Source organism: Caretta caretta, chromosome 24 (genome assembly GCF_965140235.1).
Source record: "Caretta caretta isolate rCarCar2 chromosome 24, rCarCar1.hap1, whole genome shotgun sequence".
NCBI classification, from domain to species: Eukaryota; Metazoa; Chordata; order Testudines; family Cheloniidae; genus Caretta; species Caretta caretta.
This window is the reverse complement of record NC_134229.1, coordinates 5,929,469-5,945,695: the sequence shown is the minus strand read 5'-3', so window position 1 is coordinate 5,945,695 and position 16,227 is coordinate 5,929,469. Positions and strand designations below refer to the sequence as shown.

At 49.8% G+C, this 16,227-nt stretch overlaps 1 protein-coding gene across 6 annotated transcripts in view; it reads right to left on the bottom strand.

Annotated features, from left to right (window-relative positions):
• PIAS3 (protein inhibitor of activated STAT 3) overlaps positions 1-12,395 on the bottom strand; it is a 43,934-nt gene extending 31,539 nt beyond the window's left edge. For 2 of the 6 annotated variants that reach the window (XM_048828636.2, XM_048828640.2), the window contains exons 1-2: positions 8,844-8,952; positions 727-1,195 (exon numbers count right to left, since the gene is read on the bottom strand). In XM_048828636.2, coding sequence (XP_048684593.1) covers positions 727-1,195; positions 8,844-8,867 — 493 coding nt within the window. In that variant the 5' untranslated portion in view covers positions 8,868-8,952. Of the gene's footprint in view, positions 1-726; positions 1,196-4,285; positions 4,376-6,914; positions 6,971-8,843; positions 8,953-12,319 lie in introns of those variants that run through there. The other 4 variants (XM_048828638.2, XM_048828637.2, XM_048828639.2 and 1 more) reach the window with 4 other exon arrangements.
• Positions 12,396-16,227: the final 3,832 nt, after the last annotated feature.

The following is a 16,227-nucleotide window of genomic DNA, read 5'->3' as shown; positions in this document are numbered from 1 at the left end:
CACTCACAGGCAGTATAGTAATTCTAGAAGAGGGTGATTTAGACTATAATGAAGAACTCAAGTCTGTTCCCAGCAAAGTTCACAAACTGGCTCTATCCGACACAGATGCCCAAATTAAAAAAAAAAAAAAAAAAAGCAGCACATACTGATCATTATCCACTTAAGAGCTGCAGGAGACTGGTTGGCTGAAGGGATCAGTAAACGGATATGAGGCTTTTCACTAAATGGTTAGTCTGAATCCAGAAACCCACAAGAGCAACTGAACCTCTTCAGTAGCCTATGCAAAACGAGTTGGCAGATCTCAGCCCAGTGGTTATTTCAATTGCAGTACTACCTAAGGACTGAGTCAGGGATCAAGGTCCCACTGGACTACACACCATACAGAAATGCCAAGATAATTCTTGTCCCCCCACAAAAATCACCATCTAAGGTTATTCGTTCACAGGTGTCTCTGCCATAAAACACACCAGAGCCAATCTCAGCAGAAAAGCCCGGGATTGCCTGGGCCATGGAGACCAGACTCCCATCCTCACCCACAGACGTAGTCCTTCCAAATCAAGACTGATGCGCACTTGCAAAGCAGTCTGGGAAGCTAGCCCTCATTGCCCATGCTAAGCCCAGTCTGTGAATAACCAGAAGCTTTCAGTTTCAAGGGCTGTCAAGCCAGTAACCTTTGAGTAACAGTATCCTGTAGAAAAGAGAACCAAAGCTAATTTATTCACATACCTAATGTGGTGGGTTTAATCAGCTCATCATAAACGTCATAGAAGGGCAGCCTCTTCATTTTGACGTCTGGATGGACCGGATGAATGGGCGGGGATAAGTGCTGAACATCTGTCTCATGTTTGGGTCCCAGCATAGGCACCGGAGGCAACACAGCCGTTGGCACCGTAGAAGCTGCTGAACTGTTGTCATAGGGCAAGTGACACACTGTGCTGCCCTGCGTCAGTGCAGTGGCGGAGGGCAGTTGCCCTGTCTGAATATGGAGCATGGACAAGTCTGAAGGAGTTAAGATCTTCCTTGGGAACCTTCGTCGGTACAACTCCTTAATTTTCATCTGAACAGCTGGGCTGCAGCCAGATTTGAGCAGCTGTAATGCCTTTGTGAGCAACTCGTGCTTCCTTCCACTCTTGTTCCTGCCAGCAAAACCCAAGAGAACCTGCAGTTCTGATACCCTAAAGCTCATAACCATGTGCTGCAAGAAAACAGAAAACAACATTAACATTGCTAATTCCAAATACACAGTCCAAACACAAGCTACAAATTCACTAAATGAGAAAGTGGCAGAGACCTTAAAAGAGACAATGTCAAATTACAAATCCCATTACCTGTGCGATTATCTACGTACAGGTGAACGAGCCGTAAGCATCTAATTTATTTTTACCTCTTTGCATTTTTCTCAACTTGGACCTTGGAACTAAATGGGTCAGTTAAACTTCCTGTTTCTAGGCAATTTCACTTTTGCACTAGCACAATGTTGTTGTTTGGGGGGGCGGGATTCTGCCATGTCAAGGGATGGCTAAACAACAAGAACACTTTGGGCTAGATTCTCATTTTACACCACTCTGGTAGCAAAAAGGTGTCTTAAAGCAGGTGACATTATTCTCACTTGAAGACTTTTACATTACCAGAGTGGTATAAAAGAGCCTTGGTGTAAATGAGACTCTGGACCGTAAAATAAATAGCTAGGTTATTAACGGTTTTTAAATTCTGTAACTCCCCGCTTTGCTTCCAATATATAAACTATGGGCCTGCATTATACTGCCCAGTATTTCTTTAGGTTGGGATACGGGGTACCAAATCTGGAAAAGATTTAACAGATGATTGACTAGTCAGAGGAGTTTTGAGTTGTTATAACTAAAAGAAATAGTCTAAGAAAAAGCATGCATCAAGTGTCAACGCCACACCAAGGCTGGAATTAAATAATTGTCTTGTTAAATGGTATCTAAAAGCAGCTTGCTAATTTTCTCTTCACTACATCATATGACACCAATAATTCTCACAAATGGAGCCAGTAGATTCAGCCCACATCTCAGCAAGAGCTCCACAGAGCAGCAGGGTGGCTTCATCATTAAAGGCACTTTACACTAACAAGACATAACAGCACCACATTCTTACATTTGAGGTATTGCCATAAATGAAACTGCACATCAAATTAATGCACAAATATACTTTTTGCCTGCCTTGTCCTCAGTCTCTCTTTTAAGGAGTCATGCTTGCTATTTCACCCCAAGTGGGAGCTCCTGTATCTTCGAGCTGAAGAGATTTAACAAAAAATGGGTCATTTCCCATGGAAAAAAATGTGGTTGCACAAAAGTAGAACCCAATAGGAGACAACTGCCCCTATTTTTTCCAAAATCGATCACTCAGAATGGCTCCCGGTTCACTATGGGCTTTAAGGCCCTGTGTGACCTTAATACCTGCACCTGCTCTCATGACATGGAGCGTTTACCAGCCTGGAGATACCTTCCTCCTGTCTTCCTTTCTTCAGCTGCGCCAAGGTGTTTCACCACAGGAAGTTACTGGTCGATCTGTTTCCATGGGAGAGTATGGTCCACAGAACAGAGTACCAGCCTAAGGCAGGTGGGATCTAGCCCTAGCTCTGCTAACAACTTGCTGTGGCCTTGGGCTATTCTGTGCCTCAGGGTATGTCGGCACCGCAAGTGAAGGTGTGACTGTACTATAGGTACGTCTGCACTGCTGCTGGAGGCATAGTTTCCAGCCCAGGTAGATGTACACACGAGCTAGGGTGCGAAAACCAGCAAGGTAGCTTCTGAGACCACAGGTATGTACTCTGGGGGCTAGCCCAAGCTACTGCCCATGCCACCATGGCTACACTGCTATTTTTAGTGCACAAGCTCAATCAAACCTAGCACATGTACGTCTCCCTGAGATTGAAATTACACCTGCAGCTCAAGTGTAGATGTACCCTACTGGTGACGGTACAGGCTTCAGCATGAGCTAGCCACCAGAATGTTATCAGGCTCCCCTGTGGCTTTGTACTCGGGTTGATAGTCCATGCCACAACATCTACGCTACGATTGTTACCATGCTAGCTAGTGCAGGTATGCCTACCCCTGCTACAACCACACTTGCAGTGTAGCTATACTCTCAGCTTCTCCACCTGTCAAACAGAGTTTTCTTTACCCACCTGTGTAAAGCAGTCTGAAATCTAGGATAGGCACTAGTGCTAAGGATTATTTTGTTTACCTACACTAATTATTTTTTACACTTTAAAAAAAAAACACACATTAAAACCTTCCATTTTCTGAACTCTTATGCATGGCTACTCCTTGCTGCACCCACTACGTAGCTAGGCTCAAAGTTTGTGTGCGCACCAACTATAAATATGCCTGGGAAATGTATATCATTTATGCATACTGCAGTAGCACCTAAATGACCCACCCCAGAGCAGGACCCCTTTGTGCTGGGCACTGCACAGGTACATCATAAGAGACGGTTTGGGCCGTACAGTCTAAATAGACATGACACACAGAATAGGAAAAAGTAGTATTCCCATTTTACAGACAGGGAATGGAGGCACAGCGACCTGCCCAAGGTCACGAAAACAGTCAGTGGTGGAGCCAGAACTGAACCCAAATCTTCAGTCTCAGTCCATTGGTTTAGCCACAAGACCATTGTTGCTCTCTGATGCAAAACAGGACTTTCAGGATTACTTTGCTACTCACAAAAGCATAAAGAAAAACACTCATGGGATGGCACCGGATGCCGTGGGAGGATGGTGGTTATGTAAAAAAAAAAAAAAAAAAAAAATCCTTCCAGTCACACAAGTGAAAAATTAGAAACTAGGAGCAGTCAAGAATCAAACCCATTTATATTTATAATGCTTTATTAACACACATACTGTTGTAATAAGGGACGAAGAACAAATAGCCTTTCATCTCCAAATCAGTAAATCACCAAAGCTTGCCATCTGATGGCTGGCCGATAAAAGTAAGTTAGTGGATCTCTGGCCCAGTCGTTGCTGATGTATGACTACATCATAAAAAGAATGTTACTACTTTGTAAGCAGTCTCAGAAGACGTGCCAATGATTAAACTAAAAGGTATATTTACCTTTTAGATGCTGACAGCTTCCAGAATGTTTGGATACTGGACATTTATCTGTTCCACAGGGTTAAACCTGAAACCTAATCACCTTAAACATTCTTCATTTTAAATAAGAAAGAGAATACGGAGTTTCACCACCACCAAGTATTCAGTTCCCTTCAGGAAACCAAATGAAACGGATTCAACAATAGTAGAATTGTTCTCAAATTAGTTACATTTTATTGAAGGGTTTACGTCTGCATAGACTTTCAATTTCACAGACACGCCTTTTCCTCTGTGCTTTATCATCTGACTGCCGTGGGACACTAGGGGGCAGAAGGAAAACGTTAGGATTCCATTACTCTACAAAAGCAAGAAAGCTCGCATTCCTCCCAATAAAAAACAAAAGTACCCGTGTGTCTCTCACTCTCTCTTTTGGTACACAAAGCAAGAATATTGTGTACTTGGGTTGATTTGCAAGCCAAACGGAGCCCAATCCAATGTATTCATTTGAAAACAACCAATGCTGCAGGCAGTACACACTTTGCTTCTAAGGGCCAACATTCTCTAATTTTTCTTGTTCCCTTATGCTTCAAACATTGAAAAAATTAGAGGTAATAAAATGCTTACTTATGTGGCAACATTTCTACTGCTCTCCACACCCCTATTTTAAAAGGTAAAAATTGGACCTATCCCATATTTCTTTTTCCTGGGGATTCCCAGACTAGGCTTCTTGTCTATTGCAATATCTCACAGACTGACAAGAAAGAGCAAGCATGCAGGGTGGAGTTTATTATGTTCTGTTGCATCTTACATGCCAAAAGATCCCAAAGCCGTTTACAAGCCATATATACGAAGACCACTGTCCACCACCAAAAATGCAACCGTCTCTAGAGAGCAGCATGCCAGCTGTTTCACTTCCCAGTGCAGGAGGGGAAATTTTGGCTAAGACAGACAGGGCAAAGTCTCTACCACTCTGAAAAGTGCCCTGTGATCTTTGATGCAGAACAGACAGGACCACCAGTTCGGGTCTCAAGTGGGGAGGAAAAAAATCCACACATAGTATATTGCATGGAATTTATCTATCACCTTTCTTGGCTGGTTACTCAAGAGAAGAATAATTTTTAATATTACTGTAACCGTTGGGTTTTTTTGAGAGCTGAGAAAGCTTTTCAGAAATAGGAAAACTTCACTATGTATATTTATCAGGAAGATTTCAATTTGGAGGCTGTAAACTTTGACAGTGTCCCTTTTAAATACCTTTTAACACAAAAAAAGATTATGTTATGGACCTAGGTGCTTTCTAAACCCATCTTGCAAAGATGGCCATCCTTCGTGACAGTCTCAGAGACCCGCAAAGGCTGACTAGATCGTGGAGCCCAAGCAGCACCCATCACCCCTAGAAGTGGCTCCCCTCCAAGTCCTGAGAACGGAGCCCTGGGAGATTAGCGCAGCTCGGTTCACCAGCACCACATTTATTTTTAAAATACACCCTGTGCTCATAGATGGCCGTGTCACCACTACTGTGGACTCCTATCAACACCCGAAGCATCTCCAGTTACTGCTCACACAATGTAGCACGGCAGCGGAAAGACACTCTCATTGCCACAAGTGATCACAATCAAGCGCTCCCAGAGGGCACCCAAAGGCTTATTTAATGAACGACCCACATCACACTTGAGTCCATGCTGAAAAGCCGGAACAAACAATTGTTGAACAGTGTACAACATTTCTCTTTCCAGAGGAGTCATCGCTGGTCATTTAAATAACGGAAGGTGTCCAAGCCCACTCCAGACATAGGGAGCAATCATTTCATTTTCAGCTGGCTCCTCTTTCTTTACAATGAAACACAGATGGTAAAAATCTTAAGATTAACCCCTAGCTAGGAAGCCAGAAAGGGGGGTAGGGGAGATGGACAAAGGAATTTGGTTGCCGGAAGAGAGCACAGATTTAAAAATAAACTGCAGAGAGCCATGAATAATGCCAGGTTGCACAGGAAAGTCTGGAGCCTGGGAGACCATATGAGAATCTCAGAGGTGGGTCAAGCCTCAGAGGATGTAAACCCATGTGCTAAGCTACATCTACTCTTATAATATGATTTCTCTGCAGCGATTTATTTGCAGAGAGAGAGTATAGTGGAAGATGCCAGGGAAATTCCACCCCCTGCTGTATCTATCTGACCTCACCCTCTGTAGATGCCCTTTAAGTTTGCTAACTATGATCCCGATCCTGCAGACTTATGCATGTCCTTAACTTCACACACGAGCAGGCCCATTGAGTCCCAGTGGCACTGCTCACATGAATAAAGTTAAGCACATGTATAAATCGAGGCAAGATCAAGACCTATGTTAAGACATGCCATTTCTCCAAGTCCGCAGATGTGGGACTTTTGTCTAGCTTATCACAGTCCTCGCCCCTCGAACTCTGGAAAAAGTCACAAATAAAAGTAACTGCTTCTTCGCAATAGGAATTCTGCAAAATTGCAACTCTTTCTGATTACAATTCTTGGGTCGATTTTTTCCATGAACATTTTAACACTTTGGTGCTTATTAAGATAGGAACACAGTCCTGCTCATATTAAAGTCATAGGGAGTTTTGCTCCCAGCAACAGGATCAGGCCCTACACGAATATTAGAACAGGATGGGTCACGACTTGAAAGATTACAGAGGAACATGAGCTCCAGAGAATTATATCCCCGCTGTGGCTGCCAGAAAGGTGCCAGTTCCTAAGTTCTTGCTATTCCCAGCACCGGGGTGGGGGAAGGACTCTGAGGCCACTTTAGCGAGCTAAGGGCTGCACTCTAGCCTGCGGGGAAAAAATATTACACGCCAGTGAGGACACAAATCAGCTTTGGAATTAGTTACCAGGGGCAATTTCATATTCCACAGTCTGGTGGGCAAAGGTGGTTACACTCTGACTCCTAAAAACAAGAAAGAGAAAAGAAGGTGGAGGGAGACGAAACCCCCTCCAGCTGTGAGCGCTGGTGCAGAACTACTTGGCTACGAACACAGCCACCTCCAACTCTGTGCCCCCCCTCTTCTCATGCCTCCATGGCTCTGGGCAAGGGACATCCTGGAGCCATGGCCTTTCCCCCCACGGCAACTCTGCCACTCTCCTGCCCCTCCACTCCGCATTGCTCTATATCCCCTTCTGACCCAGCAGGTCCCCTCTTTGTTCCCTATTATTCCCTAGGCTCTCTGACCCCACACCCTTCTCTGTGCCACCTCAGGGCTGAATCCCCTGCTTCTTAGCTCTCTGCCTCCTTCCTGCACTTCACCCCCAGGTCTCCTGTTATTCTCCCTCCTTCAACGCCCCACCCCTCAATTGAACCCCCAGGGTCCTCTGTCCCACCCCCAAATACCTAAGCTCCTTTTCTTTCTTCAATAGACACATCCCTGCTGCCACACACATGAACCCCCAAACCCTGTTCCCCTTCCTCCAAGTTTCTGTATCTCCATCTTGATCCCGTACCCTCCTCCATGACTCCCCCAGACCCTCTGCCTGCTCCCTGCCCTGTCCCACTCAGGACCCAGATCTCCCACTTGGTACTCCCTTGAAAACCCCCCTCAGTGGATTCCCACATGACAGCCTCCCCCAAGATCCTATGGCTCCCCCCATGGTCCCCCACTCCAACCCCCTAAAGATCCCTTGTCCTCCCCCTATCAGGGCTCCCCTGAACTCATCCCACCTTCCAGGGCTTCCCTGCTCCCACATCTCAGCCCCCTCACCTCAGGCTCCCCCACAAACCACTCTAACTCTGTCCCCCATTTCCCTCCTACCCCCCTCAGCCCCTCCTCCCACCATAGCTCACCCCTTACAAACCCACCCAGGGCTTTCCTGCACCCCCAACCCCCTCTCACCCACCCCCTACCCCCCCAAACCCACAGAGCCCCTGCTCCCCCCTACAGCCTCCAGTGCCACAGATCCCTCCCACCAGTCCCCAGACTCCTCTCATCCTCCCTGTACTCCCCCACCTTGGCCCCCCTGCAGCCCCAGTCCCTTCCCATCCTCTACCCCAGATCCCTCTGCTCCCCTGGGCCCTAAACCCCTTCCTCATCCCCCGGTGCCCCCCAACACTGCGGAGCCCCCGGCTCCCCCGCCTCAGTGCCCCCAGGTCCACAGCCCCCTCCCCTGCTCCCTCACCGTGCCCCCCTGCAGCCCCCTCCCATTCTCCCCAGCCCCCTCCCCTGCTCCCCCACCGCGCCCCCCTGCAGCCCCCTCCCAGCCTCCCCAGACCCCTCCCCTGCTCCCTCACCGTGCCCCCCTGCAGCCTCCTCCCATTCTCCCCAGACCCCTTCCCTGCTAACCCACTGGGCCCCCCTGCAGCCCCCCCGACCCTTCCCCTGCTCCCCAGCCTCAGTGCCCCCCTGGAGCCCCCTCCCAGGCCCCCTGACCCCTCCCAGGCTCCCCCACCGCACCCCCCTGCAGCCCCCTCAACCCCTCCCCGGCTCCCCCACTGCGCCCCCCTGCAGCTCCCCCATTTCGGCCCCCCCCAACCCCAAACCCCTCCCTTGTTCCCCCACCGCGCCCCCCTGCAGCCCCCAGCGCCACGGGCCCCTCCCAGCCTCCCCCCTCAGTATCCCCCAGACTCCCCTCTCATCTTCCCTCTGCTCCTCCACCTCGGCCCCCCAGAGCCCCAGCCCCACCGCGCCCCCCTGCAGCCCCCCAGTGCCCTCCCACGTCCCTCGCTGCCCCCCCTCAGTGCCCCCAGACCGCTCCTCTCCGGCCCCCCCCGCAGCTGCTGCCCCCGGCGCCCCCCGCCGCTGCCCCGCGCCGGCCGGGGGGCTCGTTACCTTCAGCTCGGCCGCCTCCGCCATCTTGAGACATCGTCGCCGAGCCGAGCGCGGACAGCGGCCAAGGGAGCGGCGACAACTCCGCCCCCGGCCCGGAGCCGCAGAGACACCGCGCGGGGAGGGAGCGGGGCGAAACTCCGCACCCGGCTCTCAGCCGCAGACACGTGCTTCCAGGATCCCCGCGGGCTGATCCCCGCCCGGCAGCGCGAGTTACCGCCAGCCACCAGGAGAACTCGTCCTGCAGCACCGAGGAGCACGGATACCAACCCTGGGCTGGTGCAAAACACCCTAGAAGTTAGTTACTCTCTGCACTCAGGATGGGCTGCGAGTCCCAGTAACCCTGGGCATCGGCAGCTGTAAGTCGCTATCGGCCCGGAGTGTTGGTTCCAGAGTGAGGGGCAGCCGTGTTAGTCTGTATCCCCAAAAAGAACAGGAGGACTTGTGGCACCTTAGAGACCAACCCATTTATTTGAGCATAAGCTTTCGTGAGCTACAGCTCACTTCATCGGATGCATAAAAGTGGAAAATGCAGTGGGGATGTTTTTATACACACAGACCATGAAGAAATGGGTGTTTATCACTTCGAAAGGTCCCCCCCCCCTCCTGCTGGTAATAGCTTATCTAAAGTGATCACTCTCCTTACAAGGTGTATGATAATCAAGGTGAGCCATTTCCAGCACAAATCCCGGGTTTAACAAGAACGTCTGATGGGGGGGAGGGGGTTAGGAAAAAACAAGGGGAAATAGGTTACCTTGCATAACGACTTAGCCACTCCCAGTCTCTATTCAAGCCTAAGTTAATTGTATCCAATTTGCAAATTGTCAGTCTCTGGCTGGACTCTGGTATTGGTTGCTGTTGCCACTAGCCCTGAGTATTAATAGGAGAATTAATTGCTAACAGCAGCAGCCCTAAGTCTTGGTTGCTGTTGCCACCAGTCCTCCTCAGTATTAATAAGAGAATTCGTTGCTATCAACCACAAGTATTCGTAGCTCATAGCCGCAGCTCTGAGGATTGGTTGCTATTGGCACGGGTGCTGAGACCTAACAGAAATAACAGTTGCTTTTAGCCCTGAGTATTCATTGTTATAGCCACTCGACCCCATGTTAGCAGGAGTAACCGTTGCTCTCGGCCCTGAATAATAGTTGTGAACAGCACTGGCCCTGAGTATTAATGGCAGTATTAGTTATCAGCCCTGAGGATTCGATACTATCAGCTCTGAGCATTGGCTGCTAAAGGCACTAGACCTGAGTATTAACAAGGATATTAGAATCATAGCATATCAGGGTTGGAAGGGACCTCAAGAGGTCATCTAGTCCAACCCCCTCCTCAAAGCAGGACCAATCCCCAATTTTTGCCCCAGATCCCTAAATGGCCCCCTCAAGGATTGAACTCACAACCTTGGGTTTAGCAGGCCAACACTCAAATGACTGAGCTATCCCTCCCCGCAAATACCTGTGTGTCGCTCAGTAATTGAGAATTTCAGATAGGGTGTCCATTTAGAGAAAAGAACAGTCCATCAGGAAAGTATTTGAGTTACTTTCCCGACTGCGCTTCTTATCAGCACCCCAGCTCGTCCTTCCAACTCACCCTATCTCATGTCTACACTCTCTAAACATGCCCCTGTAGCACTTCAGTGTAGACACTTACTACAGCGATAGAAAGGGTTCACCCAATGCTGTAGTTAATCCACCTCCACATGAGATGGTAGCTTGGTCGACGGAAGAATTCTTCCATTGATCTAGTGCTGTCTACACAGGGACTTAGGTTGGCTTAACTATGTTGCTCAGGAGTGTGGATTTTTCACAACTCTGAGCAACAAAGCTGGGTCAATCTAGAAGCTGTTGACTTCTACTGCTAGACCCAGATCACATGCTCTCCTACAGAGCCCTCTAGCCTGCAAGCAGGACCAGGAAAACCCCCTGAAATTAGTGACAGCCTACAATTTAACATAGTTTTCATTACACCCCAGGTAGCGATATTCATTATTAGTCATTTAGTCTTCTTGGTATTACTCTTTTGTAGAATCATTTAGTATTTAGTATTCATAATTAGCAATAACCCATCTTAATATTAACTGTGGTAATGTCAGTTATTAGATATTATTTAATAGCAATATTAGTCATCGCTAGTATTAATTAAAGTCATTTTCATTGTAGTAATAATATTACTTACTCTTCATAGTAATAATAGTGGTAGCTGTGTTATAAGCATAAGAAGTATGACAGTGTAACCCAGGTGACCCACTAAAATCCAGGCCTCATGGGGCTGGGCACTGAATATACAGCCCCTGGCCTGCAAAAAAGCTCACAATATAAATAATACACAAAGAGTCGGAGGGGAAACTGATGCACAGAGTAGGGGATGTGACTTAGGGCACACGGCAGGTCAGGTCCAGAGCCGGGAATGGACCCCAAGACTCCCAGTCCATTGCTCTGTCCACTAGCCCACCCTACCCTCCCAGAAATAGCACGTACTGTCAGCACGGAGGCACCCTACCGCAGCAGAGCATCATTCCTTTTAAAGGGCCCCGCACCCACACGGTAGCAAGCCCGACTCAGCCTAACTCAGTCCCTCAGCCCCAGGGTGCCCTTGCCACAGGCTGGGTCAAAGCAGCCCCTCCCCATTCCAACCAAGAAGAGTGTGCAAGTGGAGGGGGAGGGTACTTGGGGGGGCAAAGGGGTTTAATCTGAGAGGAGGCCAGTGTTTCGGAGGGCGGGATTAATCTGGGGGGGGGTTTGGGGGCAGGGGGTTAATCTGAATGAAAGGGTGATGTGGGGACAGGAGGGTTAATGATGGGAGGGAGAGTTTTGGGAGCAGGGGGTTAATTGGTGGAAGGGGTGGTCTGGGGGCAGCAGGGAGTTAACATGGGAGAACTGGGGCCCCGGGGCGGTTTTGGGGGCAGCAGGGCGTTAACGTGGGAGAGCTGAGGCCCCGGGGTGGTCTGGGGGTAGCGGGGCAATAACGTGAGAGAGCTGAGGCTCCGGGATGGTTTTGGGGGCAGCGGGGCATTAACGTGGGACCGTTGAGGCCCCGGGGTGGTTTGAGGGGCAGCGGGACGTTAACGTGGGAGAGCTGAGGCCCCGGGGTGGTTTTGGGGGCAGCAGGTGTTAACGTGGGAGAGCTGAGGCCCCAGGGTGGTTTTGGGGGCAGCGGGGCATTAACGTGGGAGAGCTGGGGCCCCGGGGTGGTTTCAGGGGCAGCAGGGAGTTAACGTGGGAGAGCTGAGGCCCCGGGGTGGTGTGAGGGGCAGTGGGGCATTAACGTGGGAGAACTGGGGCCCTGGGGTGGTTTGGGGGGCAGCAGGGAAGGCTTGTGGGGAGTGAAATGGGATCTAGACGCTCGAAGCAGCAAAGTTTCTCTGGCAGCAGGAAACCCACTTTGGGGCCAGCTGGATTCCCCCCTCCTACTGGCAAAGCGGCAGGAGGAGGAAGGTGGATTGGAGGCCCAGCACCCTCCGCCAGGGTCTCCTTACTCACCAAGTTCACTTTGGACCAAGCCTTCCTCTGGGTCAGGTCAGGAGCAGTTAACCCGGGTACAGCTGGCAGCAGATTCCTCAGGCCCCCTGCTTTGCAGTTACTATTGTTTGTTTGTTTTGTTTTTGAGGGTGCAGGGGGTTTGATTTCAGGGTGTGTTTTTTTGGAGGGGGCGGGGGCTGGTCTGCAAGCAGAAAAGGGATCCAGCCAGGGAAAGCCTACAACCAACCCTTTCTTCCCAAACTCCGGCCTGTCGGACTCTTTCTTTAGCTGCAAACTCCAGGAACTCAGGATCACAGATGATTAAATAAATAACCAACCCTTCCTTGCTGCCCCCTGGAGCTCGGCTCCTGCAAAGCAGCCCCAAAACCAGGCACGGATCCAAGCCCGCCTTCCCAGTGTGGGATCCCTGCTGCTGGCCCCCCCAGTCCAGCCAAGAGGTTCTGTTGACCTGGTCCCACCTTGTCTTGGTCCATGTGCAGTGTGATCTGCTCCCACTTGAGAACCGGTGGCATTTCAATGCTGCCGGCAAGGTGTAGGGCAGTGAAGAATGTGGCCCCTTCACCCCAATGCTTCGAGTCAGTGATGGGTGAACCCCAGGATGCTCGGCATGTGGGTTTGCCTGGGCTAATTCGGTCCTTCAGTTCCCCACAATCCCTCCTGTCCCAGCCCTACCCCAGCGGGGCTGGAACAATTTGGATAGCGGGGATGCTGAGAGGCATTTAACCAAACTGTAAACCCTGTATATAATGGAAACCACTTCAAGCCAGAGGGTGCGGTAGCCCCCCTAGTTCTAGCACCTATGCCCCACCCTGGACTATCCCTCCACCCTGACCTTCTTTCTCCCCCTCCTACCCCCCACCCCACTTTGAACAGACATTTCCACCCTTCCCAGCTCCAACCTATCAGGATAAACTTGTCTTTCCTAGATTCACAGATTCTAAAGCCAGATGGAATCACCAGGTCTTTAAGGCCAGAAGGGCCCATTAGCCCATCTAGTCAGACTCTTGTATAGTGCAAGCCATTACATTTCACCCAGATACAGCTTTTCAGCCCTGAGGAAACTAAACTGTATGCCACAGGCGGAGAATGGGAGCGACCAATCAATCAATAAAACAGGGGGACTGGGCCTCAGAATGCCTGGCTTCTATGCCCAGATCTGCCATTGACTCATTCTTGTGCCTCAGTTTACCCATCCATGAAATGAGGATATTGTCTATCTCTCTGGGGGCTAAGAGACTTAATGAATGTTTGCCCTGGCATGGAAGTGCAGTGCTACCTGTTATTATTATTATATTAGCCAATTGTATCATATAACATCAGTCATGTGACATTTATGGTTATTCTGCAGGCCAAATGTACATACGTATCACAGGTCCAGACTCTCACTGAGCATTCTAGGGGTCTGCTAGGGCCTAATTTTTAAGCCTGAACCAGACCCGAATCGGACCCAAGCCCACCTGACTCAAGCAGGTCAAGTTGTTTTCTGACCTGACCCCTCCCCCTGAACCTGAGTCAGCGCGGCCACCTCCTACAGGCTGTCATTGGGCCGTCTCTCCTCCTGTCCATGGGGTTGGCACCACGGCGGTTGCATGCACCAGTGGCTGTGTGCCCCACTCCTGCCATCCACTGCCCCTGGCTGCACTGTGCGTGCTGCGGAGTGAGTGGCCCTGTGACTTGTACCGCAGCGCACACAGCAGTGGGGTGGGGCCGACCCACTGGGCAGGAGGAAGAGAGCTGAGCCCAAGAGAATCGCCTCGATTTCCTGACCTGACCCCGATGCCTGTAGTCACATTTGGGTCAGGTTGCAGGGCTCTCGTGTGTCCTGGCAGCTCTGCCTTCCCCACGTCTCCACATTATAAGTCTCCCACAAAATCTGACACCCCTCACGATGCTCAGTGCTGTACATACATGATTATTTAACCTGTCTGTTGCCACAGAGCGTCGGAACTCCAGTAATGCTCCAGGACCCCGATGCTGTACAGACACAGAACAGAAAGATTGCCCCCCCCCACCCCACCCCAAAGACCTTAGAATCTAAGTATAAGACACAAGACAACTGGTGGAGACAGACAGGGATGGAAACAATGAGATAGTACAGGACAGCATGGTCAACAACGGTCTCTGCATGTCAGCTGCCTAGCTGTTGCCAAGTTTTTTGTCTGCATCCTGGCTAAGGAGAGTTTTCAATACATGGAGTAAGAGACAGTCCATGCCCTTGTCTAAATAGCCAGGATGGAAATGGAGAGGGGAAGTGACTTGCCCTAGGTCACTTAGTAAAGCAGTGGCAGAGCCAAGACTATATCCAAGGTCTCCTGATTCCCAGCCCAGTGCCCATTCCAGCAGAACATACTGCTTCTCATGTTGAATTTGAGCCGTTTCTGCCAAAAGAAGAGACCAGGTGAACAGAATAATAAACTACTCCACTCCCTGTACACACATCACACACACACACACCAATGCAAGTCTCACGGGTATTGTTAAAGAAACTCATGCTCAGGAGGGTTGTGCAAAGCAAACCAACTTCCTTCCTGGTCAGAAAATGCCCAAGACCGTCGGTCATGTGAGTTGGCTTGAACACCAGGGCTATTTTCTGATCAGCAGCGAGTTGGGTAGTTGCAGGGCCACCAGCTCTCGTGATATTATCACAAAGTCTCGTGATATTTGGTGTTTTACTTAAAGCCCCAGCTCCTGGAGGGAAGTGATTACGAGAGAATCTTTTTCTTAAAGCAAGCTCTGAGCCCTCACGGCTGCAGAGAAGATCCTGAAAGTGTGACCCCTGAGAGGCACAAAATCCAGAAGGTGACTTCAAAGCACCCCAAAATTATTTTGTTAAAAATCTCATGGTTTTGAAGCCAATCTCATGATTGGGAAGGGAGGGGGCTGATCATAATTTTTGCTTGGTCTTGGCAATATTGAATTCTGGGGTGTATTAGCAGGAGTGTTGTAAGCAAGACACAAGAAGTAATTCTGCCGCTCTACTCCCCACTGATTAGGCCTCAACTGGAATATTGTGTCCAGTTCTGGGCACCACATTTCAGGAAGGATGTGAACAAATTGGAGAAAGTCCAGAGAAGAGCAACACGAATGATTAAAGGTCTAGAAAACATGAGCTATGAGGGAAGATTGAAAAAATTGGGTGGTTAAGCACTGGAATAAATTGCCTAGGGAGGTTGTGGAATCTCCGTCATTGGAGATTTTTAAGAGCAGGTTAAACAAACACCTGTCAGGGATGGTCTAGATAATACTTAGTCCTGCCATGAGTGCTGGGGACCGGACTAGATGACCTCTCACGGTCCCTTCCAGTCCTATGATTCTATGACCGCTGTGGAAGGAGCTTGTGCGTATATGCAATTGATTGTGTTTGGGTAGGAAGGACGGTCTAGTGGATACAGCACAGAACGCGTATTCAGAAGACCTGGGTTGAGTTTGTGGCTCTGCCACCAACTCCTTGTTTGACCCTGGGCAAGTTACTTAATCTGCTCAGTGCCCTTCCCTGTAATAAAATGGGGATAAAACTCCCCTTATGTCACAGGGGTGGCGTGAGCGATCAGATTAAGGAGAGCACCTGGGTAGGCAGAATAGCAGCTTGTTGCATCTCTTCTGGTACAGAAGTAGATCCAGTGCGAAGCATTAAAGCTGGAGGAAGATGAGCCGCAGCGGACAGGTCATGGCATGATCGTGGGCTTGCCTAATGCCTCAAAGCTATTGCATAACATCCCCCCCCTCCGCCCCACCCTCCGGCCATTTCCTGCTAATGTGGTGTGGCTTAAGGGGCTGAGAGCACGTCTGGGAGGGGATGAGACTCAGGGACCCCCTTGCAATGCAAAAGTCAGGCGGTCAGTAGAATGGGAGCTGGCGAAGACCCATCTTGCCAAGCCCTCACCACCTCAGTTGGCGTGGGAGGGTTC